We start from the raw sequence: 10,600 nt of genomic DNA, 5'->3' as shown, positions 1-10,600 counted from the left end.
CATTTTCTCTCTCTCTCTCTCTCTCTAATATATGAAGGCACAGTTTCACTTTCATCCCATTCTGAGTTAAATTTTCTCCTTTACACAGGTTATATAGGCTTCCGTTTGCTGTTCTAAACTATCAGAGAGTCTCTCTAAACCTCATTTGAGTCAAAAGAAGAAGAAGAAGAAGAAGAAGAAGAAGAAGAAGAAGAAGAAGAAGAAGAAGAAGAAGAAGAACGCTACTCTATAAATGAGAAACGGTGATCAACAATAGAGAAGGTTGTAGAAATAAGGCGAAGAAGAGAAGAAGGTTGGGGGTGATCAAAACCAAGCTATGTTTACTTCCTTCGTGATTCTGATTCAGACATGAGGAACTCGTGCAAGAGTTGCAGCAGTGATAGCTACTCCAGCTTCTTCCCTATAGACATGGAACTCACAACCGGCAATCACGGTGTGAGAAGGCACCGTTCGAAGGACTCGAGCAGGGAGGCAATCAGGATGGTGGAGAAGAAGAAAAGGGGGAAGGTGAGCGTGGATGATTTCAGGGTCTTGAGGAGTGTGGGAGAAGGAGACATGGGGAACGTCTTCCTTTGTTGCTTGAAGGAGAGCAAAAATGAGGAAGAAGAGGGTGGTAGTGGTGGATTGTATTATGCAATGAAGGTGGTGGACAAGGAGGTGGTTGTGAGGAAAGGGAAGGTGAGGAGGGCGGAGGTGGAGAGGAAGGTACTGAGGATGGTGGACCATCCTTTCCTGCCTACCCTCTACGCTGAGTTTGAGGCTTCCCACTTCTCCTTCCTAGTTATGGAGTTCTGCTCAGGTGGGGACCTGCACTCGTTGCGCCACAGGCAGAGAGGGGCCAAGTTTGCTCTGTCTTCTGCAAGGTATGATCCCCCCTCTCTGCCTGAGACTTTGGTGATGATTTTCTTTAAGGGTTGTTTGGATAGTTTGACTCTGAATTCCAAGGAAGTTGGATATCTTAGGCTATTGAATCTGCTGAGACTTTTCTATGGTGATGCCCTTTGAGGGAGCGTTTGGATACTTTTTTTTTTTGGATAATCCAAGGGAAAACCCCCAGCACTGATCGCACATTGGCTGAACTCTGGTTGGTAAAACTTTTGAGGTCCCTCCTGCCCATTTGGGAGTAAACCCAGCTTAGCAAGGGATGCCGCTTCCCTTGGGTTTCTAACTTGTGATATCCCATCAACTTGGTGACATTCACAAGTCGTCCCTAGCAGATGAGCGGAGCCCTTGTGGGCAAGTGCTTTGGATAAGATCAAGTCGAGTGTTTGGATACTTTTCACTCTGATTTCGGGTTGAAGTTTGATTTCTTAGGAAATTGAACCTGTCTAGACTTGGATGTAGGGCAGATGTGACAGGTTTTAGTTTACAAGGGTCTAGTGTAGAACTTGAGCAGCTGTTTTGGAAAAGCATCCAAACATCCAAGAGACTGACCTTGGTTGGAATGCCCATGCCGGAATCCGAATCCCAGTAAATCTAGTGACACCCTTATTTTTTCTCTGAACTTTATGTTGTGTTGAAAACAAGCATAAACCCCTCATCCAAGCAAGATGTGTCAAATAAACTTCGGGGCACTTTGAAATGTTCTTTCAGAACCTTGACCGTCCGATCTAAGAAGATCCCATAGTTTTCATTTAGATAATCTCGATCCCTAGGGTTCCATGCAATAAATTATGAACCCATCAAACTTCTAGATTTGTTGGGACTAAAATCTCGGTCCTGCATTCACATATGAGTTGATCATTTTTTCTTGTTTTTTTCTTTTTCTTTTTGGGTATTGGAGCTGATTTCTGTCCATATGGTCATCTGTACAGTCTCCTATAAACTGTTATTTGGTGCTCTTAAATTCATGTTTCGACTGCAAGCCACATTTCCCATTAATTAATCAATCAAGAAATCCACCACTGATTATAAAAACATGTTTGTTTATGATTTTCAGCAAATCCGTGTCCCCTTTCTCTCCAGTTCTTGCTCTGTTCGAGGGAAATATATTCTTCATCTTCCCCCCTCCTCAGGCATCAAAGTCAGCCTAATTTACGCAGATTGGTCACTCGGGGGACCCCTCTTTGAAACTCTTACATCTTGTTTTGAACTTGGTGCTTTGTGAAATCTATGGCTTTTGCTTCCTCTTCGATCGAGGAGGCAATGAATTCAATTCATTTCCAAATATGTCAACGGCTCAATCTCATGAGAAAAGGACATACAGCCTTTCATTGTGCCAATCTTTCCTCCTTGGTTCCGTAATGATTCTACCTGCCCCACTTAATTATTTCTATAATAGAACATCGTGCCCTACATGGAAGTGTACCCTAGCCCTAACCCTAGGTTTTCTGCTGTATATAATAGGAAAGCTGAACGATAGAGGAGGTTGACCTTTTCTTTAGCTAAGCAATAAAGGGTCGGATACTAGTACCATGACACGTGTCATCATCCAGATGATTTAAATGTTCATTTGATCATCTAGTATTGGGATGGTTTAATCAACGTAGAAAAGTTTTCGAAATGTTTTCTTATAATGGTTTTTGAATTTAGCTATCGGCTTTCATCCTAGCTTGGCGAACGCCTATGGCATTTCTATCTCTTTGTGATTCAGAATTATGGGGATGTTTTCTGTGGTTTGGACTGATGATGTGTCTGTAGGGCTGGGAAATGAGTCAAGCCACTCATGTTCGTCATGTAAAGAGCTTGTTCCAATTCATGAAATAGATTTGACAAGTCGAACATGAACAATGGGTGTTCAACTTAGCTTAGCTTGTATAGGCTCATTAACTAGTAATGTATATATTTTACATGTATTTTATATCATATAGTGCAGATGGTTAAAATATTAGGCTTCTAAGCAATAAGCTTAAAGTTCAAATCCTATTGTTTACATCTTTAAAACAATGCATTCATTTTGTAAATGAGCCAGTTTGAGTTTTCTTAATAGGTTTAGAGTTCAAATTCTATTATGATCTTTAGTTTAGATTTTTCTTCTTGTAAATGTGTCAATTCGGGCTAGGCTCGACTCAGCACAAGAACACGACAAGCTTAAACACTCCCTGTTTGTTACGTGTCCTATATGTTTGTTTTGTATGCTCTATAGTAGAAGAGTTGCAGTCATCATTACATTATTATGTCTGATAATTGAGAAACATGGCTGATAGCGTGCTTGTCTGATTGAATCAAATTCGTCAAAAAGTTAATGTCATTAGAATATGGTTGCAATTAATGCTGTATAATATTATGTGTCATGGTGTCTTTTTGAATGAAACAGTTAGGTGTGTCATCTGCTGTCTGTGTATTCTGGGTGATATGGTCATCCATACTGAGAATCTATGACACAGTTCAATGGTGGCAATCACACTACATGCATAAATATGGCCACAAGAAATGTAAAAGGCTAGGTAAAAGTTACTAGGGCCCACAACCCTTTTGCCAAAAGATGGTCCAATATTGAGTTCAGTTTGCATCATGGCCATGGGGTGAGGGTCATTTGAAGTCTTGACAAAACTGAAAAGTACCATTTGCTCGGTCTCCCCCAATTAATTATTGGTGCTATTTTTAAAAGCACAACTTGTGCTGTTGCTCGTTTGAAAGGCGATGCTTGTTCCCCCAGTTTTCCTATTCGAAAATGCCTTTTTGTTCTTTCTCGTAGACGAGTTATGAAACATGTCGCGTGATCTTTCAGCCATTCTATAAACATAGTGGCACCAATTTACTTAAAAGATTGCACCATAGATGCTGTTTTTTCAACCAACATTAAATATTTGTCACAATTTCCATTCTCTCTCTCTCTCTCTCTCTCTCTCTCTATATATATATATATATATATATATATATATATATATATATATATAACACCATCCTAATTAGTTCCAAAATAGTTTGTGGTCTTTTTTTTGTTTAATATGGACCTGTACATATTCTCTACAGCTTATTAATTTGATCGAAAACGTATATTGATTAAGTATTTTTCATGTTAAGATGGGTTTAAAGAGAGCTTTAAAAATAAATGGTCATCTTGCACCAAATCATTTACAACCCCCCCCCCCCCCACACACACACACACACACAAAAAAAAAAAAAAAGAAAAGAAGAAGAAGAAAGAAGGGGTACAATAAAATCTTCAAGTTATTTTTTGTTAAAGCATTTGGATACTAAGTATGCTGCTTGGTAGAAAGAGTGATGATAAACTCATCTGCTATCAGGTTAAGCAAAAAAACACCTGCAACTATGATTTTTTTCTTTTAGTATTTAGGACAGTTGACTTAAGAGCATAAATTGGTTAGGATCTCTCTCTCTCTCTCAACATGTTCCTCATCAAGGAATGCAAGTATTTCACTAGCTTTTCATTACATAAACTTGTTGATATCTTATCAAAAGTTGATGAGAATTACGACTAAAAAAATGCCTCCAAATTTCAGGTTCTACGCTGCAGAAGTTCTTCTCGCTCTCGAATACCTGCACATGCTGGGAGTCATCTACAGAGACCTGAAACCAGAGAATGTCCTTATAAGATCCGACGGCCACATCATGCTCTCAGACTTTGACCTCTCCTTGATCGGAGAATCCAAGCCGTCGATCGAAACACCCGAGGAAGATCGATTGACCTCCCTTCCGTGCTTCCCTCTCATGTGCATCCCAGGAAGCAAGCGGAAACAATCAAAAGCCGGGGTTTTCACGGCCGAACCGGCTGGAACTCTGTCCCATTCCTTCGTTGGCACTCACGAGTACGTCTCGCCGGAAGTTGCATCCGGCGAGTCACATGGCAGCGCTGTGGATTGGTGGGCATTTGGTGTCTTCCTATACGAGATGATTTACGGGTTTACGCCATTCGCCGGCACGAACAAACGCGAGACGCTGAAGAATATAGTGCAGAAGCAGCTAAAGTTTCCGCAGGCCGACGTTTCCTCTGCCGAATACCCGGCGGAATGCGATGCCAGGAGCTTGATTTCCAGCTTGCTGGTGAAGGACCCCCACCGGAGGCTGGGATCGAGAAGCGGCGCGGCAGAACTAAAGAGCCATCCCTTCTTCAAAGGGATGAATTTTGCGAAGATCCGGTGCTCGAAGCCGCCCGAAGTTCCGGGTGGTCGACAAGCAGCAAAGATAGAGAACAAGAAGAAGAACAAGAGCAAGAAGATGGCTAGGGTTGATTACTACTAAGGGTTATTCCGGTGATTGGTTTTGATATATGTATCATAGTGAAAATTTTGAAGGCATAGATATTCATAATCTATGTTATATGTATATGAGTTTAATTTAATGAATCACAGTTGCTGTTTTACTTAGAACGTTCCCACATGAACGATCCTACCAAATTCATGCTATCTCCATGAGTGGCCTCTCTTCAAAAATGCATTTTTTCAATAAAACTATGAAAACCAAATCAATGAATTAAGCACTTTAGAAAACTGGAAGAATTAATTAAACATGAAAGATTGTTTTTTTTTCATTCAATTTATAGAATTAAAACAATATTGAACCTTTTTTTACCTCTTTTTGAAATTGAGCCATTCCACACATTGGTATGAAAGAATTGGCTATCAAAATGAACTGAATCCGTTTAGTCGGATTAGAGAAATGGTAGGGTTTTTTTTTATGTGTTTTCAGACCCCTCTCTGATAAAAATATGAAAAATTATTTGATCAAGAAATGTAGGCCACTAATTTAAATTCGATAAAAATTCAAGTTGGATCTGGACCCTGAGAAAGAAGGTAGAGTCCGGTCTAGAACGGCAAATGAGATTGGAGAGAGGTTCAACTTAGCCCAACCCATGTCCCACGTGCTAGTCCTGCATCCAACACAAGTATATTTTAGTGGGTGACGTCAGGATGTGTGAACTGAACCAAGCTCCTACCTGCAGGATCAAAACCGGTCCCATAGATTATTCCTTATTCATGTTGATAAGGGTACTTGTACCCAATCTGGACTAGACTTGTCCCTAACTGTGGTCCACAACTCCATAAGGGGGCATTTGATAGCAGCGCGTCTGCGGGATGCCCAGTGTGTGGGCCTGCGCTCACGCAAACACAACAATGGTGCATCCCGCACACGCGAAAAAAACGGAGTCCGCTGCTGTTCCGTGCACACCCCTCAGGGCACGTTTGATGCTGCGTCCCGCGCATCATGCAGAACGAGAAACTTAAATTTTACTGTTTTTGTAACAAACATGGGACGTGGCATACGTGCGGAACGCAGTCCGCCATGTCCAAAATACGTTATTTTGGTTCTACCCCCTTGTTACGAACGAAAAGAACAAGTCGAAAAAATGTCACGATTTGCAGACAGAAGTTAACGTGGTTTGGCTACACAACCTACATCCACGGGAGGAAGGAGGAAACTCGTTATTTTCCAATATGTTGGTGCTGAGCTACAGATCATATATATATAGAGGCTTAATTTTCCCTTTAGGTAGCGATAAAAATAGAAGGGGAGCTGGATTCTTATCGACAACAACGGATATGGATAGACATGCTCAACGTCCTTAGTGAAATCCTCCATGCAAATCAACACTCCCCCTCAAGTTGGGATCCGATCTCAGTTATTCCCAACTTGGAATTTATTTCTGTGGCAGGTCTTTACTTAGGGCCTTGGTGAACACATCAGTTGGTTGCTGCTGGCTTCTCACGTGGCTGGTTCTAATAATCTTTGATTGAATTCTTTCTCTGATGAAGTGACAGTCCACCTCTATGTGTTTGGTACGCTCATGGAATACAGGATTGGCGCCGATGTAGAGAGCGGCTTGATTGTCACATTTGAGGTTCATGGGTTTGCTGGTCGTGAAACCCATGTCTTTTAATATAGACTTTATCTAAATTAACTCGCATGTTGCGGCTGCCATGGAATTGTATTCGGCTTCGGTGCTTGATCTGGCAACTACCCCTTGTTTTTTGCTCCTCCATGTGACCGGGTTGCCTCCAATGAGGCAGCAGTATCCGGAAGTTGATTTTCTATCATTTTGGTTGCCTGCCCAATCTGCGTTAGCGAAATCGGTGATGTAGAGATTGTTGTTTCTTTTCAGTAAAATGCCTTTTCTTGGTGTTCCCTTGAGATATCTTATGTTGCCTCTAGGTGAGGTTGTTTTGGAGAATGCATGAAGTGACTTAACAAGTTGATTGAGTAGGCTATGTCGAGCCATGTGACGGTCAGGTAGATTAAGTGCCCTATCAACCTCTGAAAGCTGCCTGTGTCTTCAACTATTTTTCCTTCGTCCTTCATTAGTTTGGGGTTGACTTCCATATGGGTGTTGGTTGGCTTAGCTCCAAGAATACTTGTCTCCTTCAACAAATCAAGAGTGTATTTTCTTTGACAGATAAAGATTCCTTCCCTGGACTGCCCCACTTCTATGCAAAGGAAGTATTTGAGTTGCTCTAAGTCTTTGATATTGAACTTTTTGTTTAGGGCGGCCTAGATTTCAATAATTGACCTTTGATCATCCATGTAGACCAGAACTATAGTAATCTCGGTGTCCTTGAGAGACACCAACAAGGAGTTGTCTGCAATGCTTCTTTTTAAACCGATATTGGTGAGGTCCTCATTGAGTTTAGCGTACCAGGTTCTTGGGGATTGCTTGAGTTCATAGAGAGCTTTATTGAGTCAACATGCATGATTTTCCTGAGGTTTGTCTTCCAGACTGGGAGGGACACTAATGAATATTTCCTCTTTAAGATTTCTGTAAAGGAATGCATTTTTTACATTCAGCTGGTACAGAGGCCAATTCTTTATGGTGGCGACGAACAGGAGAATGTGGATAGTGTTCATCTTTGCTACCGAGGCAAATGTTTTGTTGTAGTTAATACTTCTACCTGAGTGTAGCCTTTTGCCACTAGTCTTTCTTTGTACCTTTCAATGGTGTTGTCACTTCTATACTTGATGCGATAAGTCCATCGACATCCTACTATTTTTTTCCTGCTGGAAGAGGTACAATATTTCAGGTTTTGTTCTTTTCAGGGCTTCTAGTTCTTCCATCATGGCTTTTCTCCATTCAGGTTTGGAATTTGCTTCGTCAAAGGAATTTGGTTCAGAGGTTTCATAGATTTTTGCTAGATATGCGCGGTAGCTCGTGGATAGACCTTTGACTTTTAGATATTGGTCTATAGGTTACGATACTTGGGATGAGGCATACATGGTATAGAAGTCTTTTAGCTTTGAAGGAGTTTTGGTTGCTTTGGTGGATCTCCTAAGGATAGGAGCGTTGGCAATCTGATCGTCTTGCTGTTGGAGCCTTTGTCTTTCAATTTCTGCCCTTCTGTTGTCCACTTCATCATTTATTTCTATCGATGGCAAGGGGGTTTCACTTTGCTCTCCCTTACTGAGGATCTCAATTTTGTCCATCATGGGTTTTGAGAAGTACAATTCTTCCTCAAAGAATTTTACATCCCTTGAGGTATAGAATTTTTGGTTGGTTGGGTCGTAACACTTGTACCCATTTTAATCCCCTAAAAAAATGCATTTTGCAGCCTTTTTTTGAAACTTGTTTCTTGTGTGTTCCTGCAGGTGTACGAAGCATGTGCAGCAGCCGAAAATTCGTAAGTGATTTAAAGTGATGCTTTGTTTTTTGGAAATAAGAGCATGAGCATGAGTCTTACCCGGTTCGTTGGAATCGTGAGAGATGGCGAGGTGTGATTTTGAGAACTGTTTGAATAACTTGGCGAATTCCTCTATGGTGGTGTTGTTCCGAGCATTAGGATAGCCTTTGTCTCTCCTTTGTTTGTCCTTAAGATCCCAACATCTTTCACGGGTGTGATCGGTCATCTTACAAAAAGTGCACTGAAGTTTGGGTCTTACCTTAGGTTGTTCGAGATCAGCTTGCTCGGCTATCATTGAGAGTGCCCTTTGCTCGTTTGCAATTTCAGCTTTGAAGGCAAGTTTCTCATGTTGTTGTCCTGTTTGAAAGGCTTCTGAGGACAGGACATGACCACACATCCTGTCTCCTCTTGTTGGATTATGGCGCACATACTGTTGAAGGCGCAAAAAATTGTAAACAATGTCTGATTATCTCCATCGCATAGCGAGTGCTGGTGCTTGTTTGTTCTTGATAAAGCCTTGCTCAGGACAACCTCTCTTACAAGAAGAACCTCAATATCGTCTATTGCTACCAGATCACGATCGAGACGATTGGCTGTGCACATTTGGATGACCTATGTGCATATTCACTGAACACATGCAAATATAAGCTTACGTATGATTTAAAGTTCTTCTCCATAAAGGGCAACTGGTTAAGGATGTCAATTGGCATCATTCGATCTTTCTGGACGGTGGTGGGATTTTTTCCCGAAATATGATCGTGCCCATGATGGTCGGGACTGAGCCCACCGTCGCTGAAGCTAGCTAGGGCTGCGAGATTCCGATGTCTGTCCCAGTTGTTTGTGCATCATCATCAAACAATGGACATTTGGAATACAACATTGGAGTACGGTCCAAACAAACATTGGAATTGGTACAATTGTTACGGAACTAATAGAACCAATGTTTTGTTCTGTTTTTTTTTTTTTTTGTTTATTTCGTCCAATACTGAACAAACCATCAAACATACCCTCAGGGAACAGTGAAGGACAGATGCAACGAGAAAAAAAATGGCGCATGGAGACTGCGTTAATCAAACAGCGCTTAAAGAGTACAGCCACATACAAATTGGCACTGCCAGCAAGAACTGTAGAGTCCCAAACGGGTCACACATGGCTCGGCTTAGGGTTGACCTAACTCTAACTCTAGATCAGATTTTCAATAAGTGTATCCGGTTTCAGTTCCAGATCCAACTCAGAATACATGGTAGAATCCCAGATCCAGATATGACCTCCTCTGGTACTAGATCCGCAGAAAGTGGGTCAAGTATATATATGGGATTTCATGTGAAATGGATAAAACATGTTGATTCCAACCCTCTTATGAACCTATGTATTTATCCAATTTTGATCCAGATCCGATTAAACCAACATAGTTCTTCTTAATGGGATCCATTTATAAAACTGACATTTAACTTTATGGACCATATATGCTTGAAATACCTTCGATCAAGTCAGATATCTGATCTAGATCAGATCAACTTGCAGGATTGTTGGGAACACTAATAGGTGTAGGATTTAGGATTTAGGCCGCTATCCAGAAGAACCGGAACCTTAAGGTTTTAATATGATTCTTCATTTGAACCAGATCTAAAACAGTTTGTCAGTTCTGAATAGTACATATACCTAAATCCAGATTGGTTCCCGAATAAATCTAGTACGGTGTATCTGGACCCAGCTGGTAAGAATCGGTTCAAATCCATATCCACTTGAAACCAGAACCGGTGTCATCTCAGGCATGACCCGACCCATTTTTTTACGGGTCTGCCCCGTATCGCGAGAACAGGTGCACTTTCCCTATTTGCCGACAGCTGCTGACTCAACTGTCCGAGACATGTCCACGCATCTGCGTTCGCCTGGCTGGCAGTAAGGGACAAAAAGGGCTTCGAACGAATCGCTATCTGCTGCGATCCCACATGACATCACTTTAGCTCAAAGTGATGTGTCCTGGTTCGCTTCGACTCGAAACCACTGGGACAGAATCGGTTTGGTTTTATCTCGGCCTATTGCATCTTGTTGGCTCAGTTCTTCTCAACCTTAGAGATCACACACTC

The 10,600-nt window shown here is 41.5% G+C and overlaps 1 protein-coding gene across 1 annotated transcript; it reads left to right on the top strand.

The window, feature by feature from the left end:
* Positions 1-348: 348 nt before the first annotated feature.
* LOC149813701 (protein kinase PINOID-like) lies at positions 349-5,145 on the top strand. The gene is made up of 2 exons (XM_089991185.1): positions 349-863; positions 4,407-5,145. Exons 1-2 carry the CDS (start codon positions 349-351, stop codon positions 5,143-5,145), a joined length of 1,254 nt encoding a protein of 417 aa, XP_089847311.1.
* Positions 5,146-10,600: the final 5,455 nt, after the last annotated feature.

The sequence above is a fragment of the Nuphar pumila genome, chromosome 16 (genome assembly GCF_984573655.1).
Source record: "Nuphar pumila chromosome 16, dmNupPumi1.hap1.1, whole genome shotgun sequence".
Classification (NCBI taxonomy): Eukaryota; Viridiplantae; Streptophyta; class Magnoliopsida; order Nymphaeales; family Nymphaeaceae; genus Nuphar; species Nuphar pumila.
Note: the sequence above shows the minus strand (reverse complement) of the source record. Positions and strands in the feature narration are given on the sequence as shown.